Source organism: Aedes albopictus, chromosome 2, assembly GCF_035046485.1.
Source record: "Aedes albopictus strain Foshan chromosome 2, AalbF5, whole genome shotgun sequence".
Classification (NCBI taxonomy): Eukaryota; Metazoa; Arthropoda; class Insecta; order Diptera; family Culicidae; genus Aedes; species Aedes albopictus.
In genome coordinates, this window is record NC_085137.1 from 21151268 (window position 1) to 21167078 (window position 15811).

At 41.5% G+C, this 15811-nt stretch overlaps 1 protein-coding gene across 1 annotated transcript in view; it reads right to left on the bottom strand.

Annotated features, from left to right (window-relative positions):
* Positions 1 to 1317: 1317 nt before the first annotated feature.
* LOC109429600 (protein sickie) overlaps positions 1318 to 15811 on the bottom strand; it is a gene marked incomplete in the record, with an annotated part of 611771 nt that continues 597277 nt past the window's right edge. Inside the window, 3 exon segments of the mRNA XM_062849286.1 lie at positions 1318 to 4075; positions 10167 to 10422; positions 10481 to 11645. Coding sequence (XP_062705270.1) covers positions 3476 to 4075; positions 10167 to 10422; positions 10481 to 11645 — 2021 coding nt within the window.

Consider the following 15811-nt stretch of genomic DNA (forward strand, 5'->3'; position numbering starts at 1 on the left):
AATAGCGGAATTATAAAGGTTAACAAAATAAATGTCAAAGCGATAAATCAAATTGTGGCTTTTTTGATAGCATGTAAACGTTGGGTAAGATTATAAATGAAGAAATGATCAAAGTCTTCATACATGCGAGAGAACGAAATCGTGACCAAAGCGATCTCTTCAAATCACACCATTTCAGATTCCTGCGGTGTAAATGTATAGTAGGATGGATCAACGTTTTATATAAAAATATAATTTAATCGCATCAACCTTATACAGTTTTTCAATCTCCAACCTCCTTATGCTTCTAAAATTACTGCTCACAATTTGGGTACGGCTGGTTGAGCCCTCACTCTTCTTATTGCGATTGAAATTTGAATGGAAAATCTACATTTTCTGCATTTTTCTCGTAGGAAGGTCAAATTTTACATGAATCGTGTTACCAATGATAATAAAATATAGCCTAAAGTGTGCTGAAATAAACATTGGCGAAGATCACAAAATGATCTGTGATTGTGAATAATGTTAACCTTCTTCAAGCATTAGCTGACGCTCACCCCGCTGCCGGAGTGGATGGAATGGGGTCACAATGACCCCAATACACGACTAGGGTTGAGGTGGTCGAGCAGTCAACTGAGAGGTCTGATCTTTTTTTGCTCTGTTTTGTTGTTGAACATAACATCGGAATATGTATCATCAATAAGTTTCGAAAATCGATGATGGCTTTGTTAAAATTGTTGCTAGTGTAAAGTGTTTTCAGGATTCAGGAACATTTTGGCTAACGTCGAAGAAAAGTTTATGAGTACATATTCGACGAGAAAGGCACTATCACCACTAGGTGGATTAATCTGGTTTTTATACTATTGAGCACCAAAACTACAGAAATACGTAGAAAAAACCCCATAATAACGCTTGGAAAAATTCCGGCTTCAAAGGGTTAAAACTCGTGAAGCCCCCCGAAACCCATGTAAATCATCTCTGGGACACTAGACCTAGGCCGTCCATAAGCTACACAGACTCTAGGAGCGGGGAGGTTGTTGTGGAAGGAAAGGGTTAACGTATAGCGAAAATGGAAGCGATTGACTCAAAACCGGATCCAGTGGAGACGGAACGAAAAGTAGCCCAACAAGCACAAGTAAACAAAATCTTTCCTAATGAGGATTAAAATCAGATAAAAAGATACTTTTATTTCATCAAACTCGCAGATTTATAGTGAACATTTAAATAAAGCGGCATGACTTCACTACGCCAACAACAATTTCGGATAAAAGCAACCACGGCACAATCAAGGACTTTTTCGGATGAAAGCAGCATACCATTATTTTTAAATAGTTTAAATCACGTTTCCATTGGTTGGTTGTTTATTGAAGATCCGATATTCAATAAACGAGGCGTTTCGCTCGTTCGCTTGCCACCCCATCGCACAATATACTACATACGGGTAGTTTGATGTTCTGTGGTTTGTTGTATAATATAATATAATAGCAATAAAGTTTTGTTATTTTTGTTTCCTTCAATAGTTGTTGTTTGTTGTTGTTCTTTCCATTCCTCATTATTGATTTGAACCCATCGGCTTCCGCACTGTCCGAAAACAAACGTTTCCTCTCAATATGCTTTGCACCAATAATAGTGTGATCCAATAGAGTGTGCAATTGGTATATGGTCTCTAGTACAGATCTAGTAATAGTAAATTGGCATTCTTCGGATTAAAGTCCAACTCCGTTAGGAGTTCCCACAGTTCCGTGAATCTGATGTTCATTGATTTGTTGTCCACGTTCAATTGTTCGCAATTAAGTTCAATTTAGCGGGACAGTAGCTGCCGCTTTCGATAGGTGCGGGACATGCAAAAGCACATTCTACCCCCATCATAAGACTCTCGCGCAGAACCCGTGGCGGCACTCGTCGTGGGGACATCAATTAGCTACGATTGATTCTTGCAAGTCGCTGCAACTGGTCGTTGACGAGTACCCTGCCCTTTATGGTATCTAGGGGGAAATTGGCGACTATCTAGAACGAAAACCTTGCTGATGGTCGTGAAAGATGTTTCTTTGGAAATTTTCTGCTTGCTACGTGTATGTTTAACACATAAGAGGGGGTTAATGCTTGACTCAACTTGTAGCAGCTATGATGTTGGAAATGTCTCAACTTTGACTTAACGCTACCCTTCTTGTATATAGAATAAGTTATTGTATTAGTAAATGGCTGTGAGTGTGTGAGAATATCCAAATTGGCGTTGAATATTAAAGCTTTTGAAGCAATTCTACAATGCGGTACAAAAATCTACACTGAGATACGCGTACTTATACGTTGTATTTGTCTGGTTGTTATGTGAGTGTGTGAGTTACATTGCCTAACTTGGTGAGTATCGTTCTATAATACTCCTTAAATATAATTTATTCCGTTTTCTAGCTAAAGATGGTACCCTTAGAGTGTTGTATAAAGACTTTCTGATGTTAATCCCTTCGCTTTTTTTGTGTATTTTGTGTATATGTACAGTCTAACAAGTGAATTAAGCATATACTTTACATACATTCCACGATCAGTCCATTTGAGGGGCGTTGCGTATAAAACAGCTGGAGAATGGGGAAAATTTGGGGCTTACTATTTTAGTAGAGTGTCACAGTTTCAAACATTTATTATTGTTTCCGGTTTCCTTGCTTGATTCTAGTTGCCTTTTCTGGGTTTGAAAGCATCGAAGCAGTTAACATGATTCAAGAAGCCTTGGTTATTCATGGACAGCATTAAACGGAGCCAATAAATTTTTAAATTCACAAACCAATCGAAAACGATAAAAAATGCAAAATTTAATTTGATTGAGTTTAAAACTCATTGGTTTCAATTAAAGCACACATTGACAGCATACCCGCTCAGTAGCTCTCATCGAATTTGTGTTCAATTACTTTTGACCCCCGGTGCCACTTATCATGTAGGTAGGTATTGGTTGGTCGGTTGGAGCGAGTAGCCCCATCATCACACAACAATGAGTTTAATTATTATTATTTTTGTTGTCCACTTCCTTACATTTCAATTAATTATTCGCCGCGGCATGGTTTATGCTGCTTCATTGTTCCAATGTTCCACTTGTAACGAGCGATGAAAAGTTTGTTAAGCTTTAATTTCCCATGTGACGCTGTTTGATATTGCAAATTAATCACATTGAATCAACATAGGGAAAACAACGTGCCTGGTTTTCATTCATTACCTTTGACACGTGATGGTTTCTGATTTGCAGTCTCATTCCAGAATCATGAATCTGTGTGGACAGCTCTCTACACCAATAAAGAATTGGACATCTGTGTGAGTAAAGGCTTATGAGAAATTACAGTATAAAATCATAAAATGTGTGTTCTTGTAATTTTACGGGCAACTAGAATCAATGCCTTGATGTGTTTCAAGACTACAATCGGGCCTTTTCTAAAAAAGTGCGCATATTTTGTCTCGCCAGCTCTAAATCTCCGTAACTACCCTAAAAGTCACCCATCGAAAATCCACCTCTTTAATCAGCCCCAGCCGAACTATCATGGGTCATGTTCGAGTCCAAACTGGCACAGTCGGAGTCCGGCTCCTGGTTGCCATTGTAGTTGGCCGCCTCCTGCAGCCGCATCAGCATATTCAGCAACGGATCCTGATTCTCGGAATTCGCCGGAGCACTGGCCTCCAGTCCCACATCGTCAGCCGTGATCTGCCTTAGCTGTGGCACCGTCGTCGGTCCAATTGGCCAAGGGTACGTCTCCCGAACGAACGTGCAAGGATCAACCCAAGTTCCTCCTCGTCGCCCATACAGCTGAACTCCCTCCCGAACGGCGTCCATCAGGTACGGAGCCAGATGGTAGTTCCACACGTCGGTGAACCAGCTTTGCGAGTCCTGCAGGTTCATAGGACAGGACAGGAACAGTCGGGGTCCGATGGTAACGTCACTGGAATTGTGCGTCTCCAGGAAACTGTTGATGTGCTGCCACACCGATGGGAGCCACTTCAGGACCTTCTCCAACTGGGGTTGAGGGGTTTGCGAGTGGAGTTCCATGTTGAACAGCTTTCGCCGGAGATACCGACCAAGGAAGCCTTTCACCGGTTCCATGTGGTTGGCCGTTAGAACCTGTGGAATGAAGGAAAATAGTAGAAATTGAGTCTATATGCTTATGTAAACATCCAATGGGGAATGGAGTTTAGAGAAAGTAAGAACTTCGTTGTGCCCCATCGAAGTTTATTTTATAAAAAAAAAGCTATAGGAATAAAATAGAGCGTCGTAAATTAAGACTGAGATAGCCGTTTCTACGCAATAGCTATAGGAAACACTTTTTGAAAGCAATGATTCCTTGAACCAAAGAAAGTGAAGTCTTACAGTGTCGGACAAACCAATAGGACAACCGGTCCTATTACAAAATGGCCAAGTTTGACGATATTGTACTCGGTTTCTAGTAAACCGATTTGACTGAAATTTTGGATGCCGATATGGAATAACGTTAATTCTAATTTGTTCTAAATTGATCGAGTCCTATTCACTTCTTCAAAAGCTACCGATATACGATGTGACAAAACAATAATATAAGATTTTAATGATGGATATTTGTGGTCAATTCAATAAAAGTGTCTCCAAGTTTAAATGACACCCTTATTTTTAGCACTACACAGATAAAAATAATGAGATTTACACGTCATGTAAACTTCATTTTAGTCATGTAAACTTAGTGTGATGATGGTTTACATGATATATCATGTAAATTTGTGTTATATGTCATGTAAACTCTCAGAGTCATGCTGAATTACATGACATATAATGGAAGTTTACATGATATTTCATGAACTTTACATGATATGTCATGTAAACTTCTGCGATATCCCACGCTCCAATTATTTTCATCATATGTCACAGAATTGTACACTCTTTTTTCGATCTGTGTAGTTTACCAATCATCAAACTCTCATTTATCCTTTGGTAATAGCAATTTTAAAGTAGACCTATTATGTTGTGGTTTCGTTGTTAACTTTTGATGTAGTGCACAGAACTCAATCAATTAAATGCAAATCAGAATTCACGTAATGCAAGAAATTCATAGGCACAATATGTGTTGAAAAATTGACAAATTGATTGGAAAAATCGCGAAAAAATCTACGTAGTTCTGGTGGGGTTTGAACCCACGTCTCCCCAAGTTCACTAGACAGGGCGCGTTAGCCAACTACGCCACAGAACAAGTAACAATTCTGTGAAGTCATGTGTGAAGTAGAAAGCCAACCGGAATCCAACGCCCACCTCACCCCACGTTCTTTCCTCGTGGTCATTTTTAGTACAGTCCATCAAGGTTTTTGTTGAGGCTCGTTTTTCGAAAACCTAGCGGCGAGACGTTGGAAGCCAACACTAGTCACTATTCGTATTAGTCACTCTACTGTACATTGTAATCAGCAGTGAATCTGAAGGTATTCAACATGGTGGCTCCAGAGAGGAGCTATGACTCCAAGGCAGCACCATTACTGCCGATGAAGCAGTTGCGCGCGGTCCATCAAATAATAATACCACATATTGCCATACACTACCATGCGGGAAATCGTATGACCAACCGATAGTCGTATAAAACAAAATACCTCGAGCAGCGAGGAGACCAAGATGCGGTATCCAAGACACGTTGAGGAGGCCAATATCCGATGAGGTGTCAAGATGCGATGACGCCGTGTGCCAATATTCGTTGAGATACTAATACTCGGTGAGGTTTGTTATCCGTGTGGGACTTGCATTGGAAACAAGAGGCAGAAGGTGCTGACTTATCGATGTACGTTGGAGCTGGATGGCAAAAGGTACTCGGGGCGGAAAACTCTTTGGTCAGGAAGAACTTGATAGCCTCTTTAGTAGCAGACGTAGCTTGGAACCAGGAGAAGTTTGGTAGCTTGGTTACAAAGCAGAATCTCGGTAGTCATGAGGAGTATAGTCAGTGGCTAGACAAGGATGGGAACACTCACTCACACAAGTCGTAAGGAAACTGCAAACGCAACACGCCACGAGGTGAATGTAAATTACACTCACCTCGTGGAGAGTCGCTTTCACAGCTCTGTCACGACTTTGGGATTCGTGTGCTCTAAAGTTTTAGACAAAACCACAAGGCAAAAGTTGTTCATACATCATTTCTTGATTGCACGTTTCTGAGCTAAAAGATAGCAAGTGAGTGTAACTCTTTGCAAGTGAGTGTTCCCATCCCTGTGGCCAGGTAGAGCTTGGGAAGCGTCGGATCACATCACTTGTTCATCGATTTTAAATCGACTTATGATATGTATCAGGTATCAGAAGGCCGGCTCCAGAAGCACGTTCTCCTCTATTTGGGACACTTGTGTCATTGCCATAACAAAAGCCTATTTCTTCGTTTACCTGAGGTAAAGGATAGAAACAAGAAATAGGATGGTTATAGAAACAGGTAGGCAAATAGGAACAGATACCCTGGAAGAGGCTACTAACGCATAAGCATACCATAATGGGTTTAAATAGCGCCCTGAAAAGTGCACTGTAATAACGCATAAAGCGTGAAGAGAGCCTATAGCTCTTTGCCACAGCGGGTCAAGAACAACAGAACGTCCTGAAGATTCAGGTTTATGAAGTCAGTTTCACTTAATAAGTGTTTACAGAGTACTCGGAAACGCAGATGCGCAAAAACTGGACAGTTACACATCAAATGATACGAAGTTCCATAATCGAATTCACGGCTATCACATACAAATGAATCAGCTTGCTGAATATTCGCCATGTGATAGCTGCGTCGGCAATCCATGCTTTGATCAGCAGGCTGCAATTCTACTTGGACAGATTAATTAGATACTTAGCCACCCCTTGAAGATGGCTCAGTAAAATATAATTTTGTTTGACGACATGACTCCAAACTATTCCAGTATTCTTTGTGCTGAGTGGCAGCCCAGGTGTCAATCTGAAACTTCACCCAACACTTCGATACCGGAATAGCTGCCTCAGGTTCAATGAAGTCATGTGATGCTCCAGTGCCAGCTAACTCATCAGCCAACTCATATCCAGCGATAGAAGAATGGCCAGGTACCCATACAAGATGAACAGCGTTTGCTGAATTTAGCTCCTCGATTTGAGTTCAACAAGCATAACTAACTCCCACCTAGAGTTGGCCGAAGCAAGAGCGTGGCTATCTAAACAAAATTATGTACTTTGCCCATATCGTGCTGCTGAAGTGTTGATTGCACTCCGTACATAAGAGCAAAGACTTCGGCCTGAAAAACGGTGAAGTGTCTACCAAATAAATTTCCTCAACAAAGTATCTGTTACGAGATTTCACAAAAAGCGGGACAAGACTTCCCTTTGGGGGCATCCACAAACATTCAATTTCCTAATCACTGCTTAACGCAATGTCGAGAAGAGATGTCGGTTTTTGAGCATTTGGTGATCCAATTGGAAATCATTGAAGATATACCATGACCCGTTGTGGCTTCCAATATGGCATCGACAAGCATGTTATCAAAAGCACCCTTGATATCGAAATAAGATTGGTTTTCAGTGAATGCTTCTGTATATCGTAACCAACATTGTGTAAGAGAGTCACAAAGGACTTACTAGATTGGTAGGCATGTTGATTCACATGAAGAGGCACGTTGGCCAGATGAACATCATGGATGTGATGATCCACAATGCGTTCTAAGCATTTCAGAAGAAAAGCGACCAAAATGATAGGTCTGAAACTTTTTGCTTCTTCAAACGACGCACGAACCACTTTGTGTAAAAACTTCACAGTAGGCGCAGTGTACCAGTTATGGCTATAGTGTCTCAAATTCGCCAAAGTTGATTTTCAACCTTTAAAGATGCAAATCAACAAGAAAAATATCGTGAACATCAAATCACGTTCCCAAAAGATGATTACCATCATTAAAACTTCAAAATTTGCTTAAATCATGATAGAAATAAATCATTTTCCTTAACTTTTCGGTCTCCTTGCACCCTATTTCGCCATAGTGTACTAGTTATGGCAAATCTCATAAGGAAAGCATGTAAATAGTGCGAAGTGGAACCCAAATTAACAAATGTGTCCATAACTGGTACAGGGTTCCTATCATTGGCACACGCCGTAATTAATACTAAAAGTAGTTTTGGCTCCGTTTCTATATTTTTCCTGTAAAGTATGAAAACCAATCAATCTTTTGACAAATCGATGACATTCTTCGGTCTTCTTCTTATTTTTGTAGGAATAGTTTTCCTTAGATAGTGCGATAACCAGTGTACGCAAAATATGAAACCGCAAGCGAGAAATAGGCAACAAAGCAGGCACGGCTACAACGCTTTGTTTTTTCGTTAGCAGATAATGACAAAATCGCTCCCGAGTTTGTTTACAACAAAAACGGTAGGAATATTTGTTTCGTTCTATTCACATCGTGATTTTCGCATTGTTTTACAACTGAAACTCAACTCTGAGGTTTGTTTTTCGGCGTGTTCCGTTTTTCGTACCCTGGCGATAACTGGTACAGGCACCCTACTATCCCACCAAGATTTGGGAATACATATACACTGTAGCAAAACTGGAAACAAGTAGTTTTTTTTTCGGTGTCCGGCCATTTGGCCGAATGCCGTTTGGCCGAATGTCGTTTGGTTGAATTATATATTATCGAAAGGGTTTGGAAGCGTGTGCAAACTCTGGATACATTCTAGATGCCAATATGATCATCAGAAATATTTCCTTCATAGGCTATTCGTTCTAGTTTTACCATTAAGAGATTGGTACGCGTTGAAACTGAGAATATTTTTGCCAAATATTTTTCCCTCTTTTAATCATAGGCTATTCTTCCGCGTTATACTGATATAGGAAACAATGTCATAATCACTTAAGTTCATCATTTTCGGCCAAATGGCATTCGGCTAAATGGCGTTCGGCCAAATGACCCGAATCCTTTAGTGCCCACTCAATCGATTCTATAGTTACGATACTCCAAGCCAAACGTTTGGCAAACGAAGTTCGTTCAACCGGAAATCCTTAGATTTCGCAAGGATGTTGTTCAACCGACTGACCTCACCAAACTGGAAACATTTTTACCAAGGGTTTTCCAGCCAGATCGTTCAGCAGACCGGAGAGCTTACCTGTAGGCCTTGCGGGCCGATCTGAAAGCCTCCAATCCAGCAGAACGTCGTCTGTTCCAACTCTTTCTACATTGTTTCCTGAGCTTCGCCAGATCAGAGTTCCACCAAGGGGTTCCTCTTGTGGTCTTCACAGACCGCAGAGGGCAAGCTTCTTCAAGAGATTCCATGATGAAGGCCGTTGTAGTATCGACGGCATGATTACTTCAATGGATGGTGAGCATGCATGAAATTTGGCCACAACCAAATCAGTTAAGAGATTCCAGTTGGTTGACCGGGGATTCCTGAAACGCAAGGTTTGCGAAGTAATATTCAAGTGTTCAAAAAAGATGTAGCCATGGTCAGATAAAGATTCTTCATCAGACACATGCCAATTAGTTATTTCTTGACTAGTTCTGCTATAGCAGATATCATGAAGGTTGGGCGGTTGCCTATGTTAAGAGACCCACGATATGTACTATTTGAGTACTCCGTCAATTTGGAGCCTCTCAAATTGATGTCTGAGTTGCCCCAGATGATATGGTGAGCACTAGCATCACTACCAACAAGCAGCGGAAGGCCTTTTGAAGTGCAGTATGCGATGACTTGTTCGAAAGCATCCTTAGGGGATGGTTCATCAGGCGGTAATTAAACCGAACAACAGGCGTATTTCCTGTTGAGGTTTCCAACAGATAGGAACATCAATTGTAATAGCACATACATCTCTGTTGCCTAGTTCAGAGATGAGTGTGGCAACAATTGCGTTGTTGACAAGCACACAGGCTCGAGGCATGACACGCGAGTTTGCCATTTCATTTTTACCGTAAGTAGCAAACACCGGGTTCACAAGGTTTCTCAGATAGAAATTCCCCTTACAACAGTTAAGGTTCTTAGATCAAAGCTACTGTACCATTTTGCATAAGTCTGCAAAGATTGATCGTTGCTGTTCTTTTATGCTAAAGATTGATCTGAAATATCCTAACCGTAGCCACTACCCTCACTCGGCAAGATTAAACTCTTTACAATCACAGCACAAAAAAAACACCAGAAATAAAACCAGATTGATATCGATTGGAAAACGACAAGGGCGAGTATACGCATAATGCGAAACCATATAGGTGTGCCCTACAGCAGCAATACTCACCCATCGGAAATTGTGGTGCAGCTGGAGATTCGTGGTGTTACAGGTGGCCTGCGACATCGTCCCAATGATGCAAGGCAGCTTGGCAGCGGTGGCACTCAGTAAGCAGGAGAACACATCCCCCAGTGCGGACGCGTGGTGCAGGTTGTCCAGAATTATCACAGCTGGCAGTTCCTCCACGGCACCCTCGGACATCGATGCCTGCTCGGAAATGTGCCCCAGATACTGCTGGAGCTCTTTGGAGGATTTGTGGTCGACGCTAAAAATGAAAAAGACATGTTAGTGCGATGATGATCAAGGTATTCTACAAAACTTACTTGAACGTGGCGATCGCTTCCGCGGGGTTGTCGCGACCTGACCGTGCCACCAGGAATTCCGCAAGCTTTCTCGCTAGGTAGGATTTGCCGGTGCCGCTGGGGCCGCACAGAATCAACCGTCGGTGCTCCGTCAACAGTGAGATGTACCTATGCACGATGTTCCGCAGGATCAGACTCTCGAAAGCTAAGCTTCCGACGCCCTGGAGGCAAATGTACAACGTTTTTACGTTTCCGATGATGTACCCGCAAGGGAGTAGCTCCGGGAATCCCATCTCCGGGCCACGCTTCGCTTCTCCCAGATGATAGGATGTTATCGAATCCGTGTTCAAACCGAGGTTGGTCCCGGAATCGATTTTCCCCAGATAGTCTTTGAACGTTTTCCGCACGATGTAATCGAGATTCTGCCACGTGGTCTTGCCGGAGATGTACGTAAAGGCGATGATGTACTCATTAGGACTAGGATTGTTGCCTTCCGGTGCACCCGAGAACGATTTCCGACTCTTGTCACCGTTCTCGGTTGCTGACTTGTCGTCGATGTCACTCCCCGCTTGGGACGAGTGGTAATAGTTATCACATTCGTTCATTTCTTCCGCGTATCTTGCGAAGGATTCCGGCTGGCCGAGGTAGACCGCGATAGCGATCTTTTTGCCATCCACAGGATCGGCAACGTCTTCGGCAGGGGTGGTTAGTATTTCGGTGACCATCGCTGCCCGTTCGATCGTTGGCGAGAGCTCTGCTATGATCGCAGGGCTCAGGGGAGCTGGGGGAGGTTCCGGCGCCGGAGCAGGTGGAATATTGTCTTCCTCGGTTTCGTCGAGGTTTTGTGGCAGTTCGAGAGGTGGTCGAGACATTCCGTTATCGGCGGCCAAACTGTACCGCCGTGGTTCTCCGATGGAGCCACTAGGACTAACGGGGCCGAGCGAAACTTCGCTTCCCGCTAGGGATCGAGTGGTGACCAACCGTTGCAGTCTTTCATTGTTTTGCTTGAGGTTCATCATCTCGTGGCGCATCTTCATTACGGTGTCTTTCAGGCATTCCAGTTGGGAGGCGGAATTAAGCGCTTCTAACCGTATGTCTGTGAGGACCAGGTCCTTTTCGCGAAGTTGCTTCTTGAGGTCTTCGACCACTGGGTTGCCGTTCTGTTCAACGGCGTCGATTGGTTTGGCTGCAATGGAAGAAGGATGGAATGTTAGTTCTTTCGACTTGATTTATAACGTAGAGCTGCAACATCGAAGATCAGCTACAGTGTTGATGACTGATAAAACATGACGCTACTAGGAACCAATGATATAAACGGTTGGGGCCAAGCTTGGGTCTAAAAGGCATCTGTAGTGAACCGGAGGCATTTTTTATCACTAAAGAAAATGTCACTTATGTCAGCAGGTCGGGTGAAAAAAGGCTTGTTAAAATTGGTATGACTAAGCGAATTCTCATCTAGCTCTTGGAATTGGAAATGTACAGGAAAAATTACTTTGCATAATACAAATCAAACTGTATTGGACTCGGCATACTTAAGAGAACGCATTTTTTGGAAGAACTAATGGAGTTATGAAGCAACCTATTTCCCGCCAACTTCCTAAAAGAATACACTATCAATTTTAACTTGTTTTGGTAAATCTCATATACAACGAACACCAAGGTTTGATTGTACACATACAAGTATAAGTAACGGCTGAATTATTAAAATAGTTTACATCACAAAAAACAAAAACCAAACAGATGAAAAAATATGCAAAACTGTCATTGATGAACAGCACGATTATGCTGGTTTGTCGCGAAAGGTAGGCATACTTGAAATCTTTCCCGGGATTTTCGCTGGATTCTTCCCGGAGATGCTTTTAAAATTAATATACAGGCGTACCTCGATAGTACGTACCCTCGATAGTACGTACATTTTGCCTCGATAGTACGTACACCAAAATTTAGATAATTTTTAATCTACAAAAATGAGTTCGAATCATTAGTAGACGTATAGCAGAGACTCCGATACTATGAATTTGTGTTATGCAGACTCTTATAACACGGGTTTTCAGTAAACCATGGTTTCCCAAACTGTGGGTCGCCGCGACCCCCCAGGGAGGTCGCCGGCCTTCATCCAGTGGGTCGCGTTGGTCAGTTGAATAATTTATTTTAACAGACAACAAATGAGGGAATTTCTATGGTGGGTCGTCAAGAGCACGTCAACTGGCAAAAGGGGGTCGCACACCCTAAAAGTTTGGGAACCTATGCATTAAACAGTTTTAAAATGTAACGAAACGAAAGGCATGAACGAATACGTTTGATGTAATGATTGCAGTATTCTTCGCTTTACAGAGATATTTTCTGCCAGTCATAATATCTGGAATCATCATTCTGGCGTTACATCCCAACTGGGGAGGACTGCTTCTCAGCTTAGTGGTCTATAAGCACTTGCAGTTATTAACTAAACGCTTTCTTTACCAATAGAACGTTGTAATAAAATAAAAAGGCTAAATTTTTCGGCGAAGATTGCTCTCCAAAACATGAGTCAAACCCATCAAGTTACTCATCTAAACCATTGATTTCAGATCACTAACTTTTTTTTTTCGTTTTCCAACAATTAACGCTTTTTTTTGCGATACGTATTTGACAGTTTTCCATAAGTTCGGAAATTTAAACAACTTTGAGTAACGTAGGGCACTGCAAGCCGCGGATGCTAAGGAAAATGTTCTTAGTTTTTGACGTTGCGTGGCTTTGTTGTTTACGATTCGGACCTAAAAAAATCGTCAGCATTAAAAAAAAAAATCACCAGCTTATCATGACTGGTTGGATTTGATTCAAAATGGGGTGGTATGCGTGCCTGTGCTGTTTTATAACTTGCCCAAACAACCAGCAATCGTACAAGATGTTGCATAGGATGATAAAGTGGAGGCCATTTGCGTGCATGCCTCCATTTAGGCGCATGTAAATTGTACGCATATCGTCTCCACTTTAACATCTTATGCAACATCTTATACGATCACTAGTTGACTGGGTGATGGTGGCTTGGTGGCTCACCTCATGGAGTTCCTTCTGGGATTTCACAAGAATTCCATCCGAGACTGTGGTTTGTCCACAAATTTGCTCCAGAACTTTCTTCTGGAATTCCGTAAGCTCTTAATGAAATTCTTCCGGAAGTTTATTTAGGATTCCTTCAGAAGTTCCCTCTGGGATTTTCCCAGGAGTTTTTTTTTTCTGAGATTCCTTAAGAGGTTCCGCCTGGGGTTCCGTCAAAAGCTTTTGCCAGGATTGTTCCAGGAAGTTCCCCGAGATTCTTCCAGAGATTCCTGGTTTTCTGTAGAAATTAATTTCGACATTCCTTCAGCATTACTGCTTCTAGGATTACCTTAATAATTTTTCCTGAAACTCTTCCAGGTATTCATTCCGTACTTTCTCCACAAACTTATTCTAGAATTCCCCTAGGAGGGAGCTGTAACTTAGTTGCTTTTTCCTGTGTTTATTCAAGAAAATCCTACAGAAACTACATGAGGAATTCTTAAAACAAAATGCTCAAAAAATCCATAATGAACTACAGGAGGATTTCCATTGCATGCATCTGGAAGAATTCCCGAAGGGTCTACAGGAATTCCTGACGGAGCTCTTTGGTAGAAACCAAAAAAGAGTTCTTAGATGTTCCTGGAAAAAGTTCTCGAAGAAATCCCGGAATCAGTTTCTGAAAGAAATCCTAGAAGAAGCTCTAAGAAGAATCTCGGTAGAAGTTCCTGAAAAGTAATTCCAAACAGTCACCCAGAAGAAATTCCCGAAGGAATCCCGGAAGGAATTTCCTAAAGAATCCTGTAAAAAAATCCAGAAAGATTACCTGGTGAAATTATTGTAGGAATCTCAGGAGGAATACTTGAACCAGAAGTAGCTCCCGAAAAAAAAAACGGAAAAAGTTGCTGGAGGGATCTCGGAGAAGCTTTTAGAGGAATACTGAATGAAGCTCTTGCCAGGGATCTTGTAGGATTTGTGGACGGGTTTCAGAAGGAATTCCTGAAGAATTTCCAGAAGATATTCCGGAAAGAATCTCGTATGAAATTCCTGGAATAAATTCTTACGGATTGTTGCAAGGAGTTTTTGAAGGAATCTCGGTAAGTATTTCTGATACATTTTCCCAAAGAGCTCCTAGAGAAATTCTGGATGAAGTTGCCAGCTTCAAGTTTCTTTCAGTTCCGAAATTCCTCAAGGTGTTGGTTCTGAGATTTCTCCAGGAATTCTTTCTGGGATTCCTTAGGGATTCTTACAGGAGTTTCTTCTGCGATTCCTAATGAGATTCCAGGGTTTCTTTCAGATATTTCTCCAGAGACTCCTTTCAAAACTTCACCAAGAATGTCTTCTGTAATACTTTCGGGACTTCCAGGATTTTTTCAGGAGTTTCTTCCTGAATACCTCCAGGAATTTCCTTCCGGGATTTCTTCACGAACTCATTCCAAGATTCCTCCAGAAATTCATTCCGAGATACCTACACGAATTCTTTCTAAGATTCATCAAATAATTTTCCTTGAATTCCTCCAAGAATTTCGGGATTCCTCCAAGAGCTCCGAGATACATCTAGGAATCCCTTCTAGTAAAAAAATTAAATTCTTGGAGGTGTCCTAGAAGGAGCAGTGTTCAAGAAGATTTTGAAAATACTTCTATAATGTTTCTATAACAAGATATAACTGATCTAGATCGATTTAATTATATCTAGACCAGTTTGGATGGTTCTAAAAGATAATTCAAATAAAATCAATATAAGTTCCCAGAGACGAGATGCCTCTACGAAGCATCCCCAGAGCACAAGAAGATTTTTCCAATAAAGATAGGATCACAAACAAGCAAAATTACGTAATAAATAAACGGACCCTTAGGCCACATGTAATTTTTTGGCAATCCTGGCTTTCTAGAAATAACATTATTTGATTTGAAAATGAAATTTGAAATAAAAATTTGTGATTCGATAGTACGTACGTTTCGATAGTACGTACACTAAACGAAGCGGTGGTGTACGTACTATCGAGGTATGCCTGTACAGCTCGTTCAGGATTTACCCTTACTAGTTTTCCAGGATAGCTTATTAACAGTTTCTCTCTGGATTTTTACGAGATTATTGCAGAAGTTCTCCTCAGGGATTTCTTCCAGGTAAATTTCTGATTTTCTCTTGGATTTCCTCGTGGAATTTTGTTCGTAGTTCCTCCCGAGATTTCTCTTAGAGGTTTTCCGGGTTTCCTCCTTGATTTTCCTTTCGAGTCTACTCCTAGAACTTTTCTCTGAGATGTCACAGTTTTCCCAGGATTTCTTCCAAAGTACCTTTCGAGATTTCGCCAGGTCAAAAAATTTCGCTAGGTCAAAATA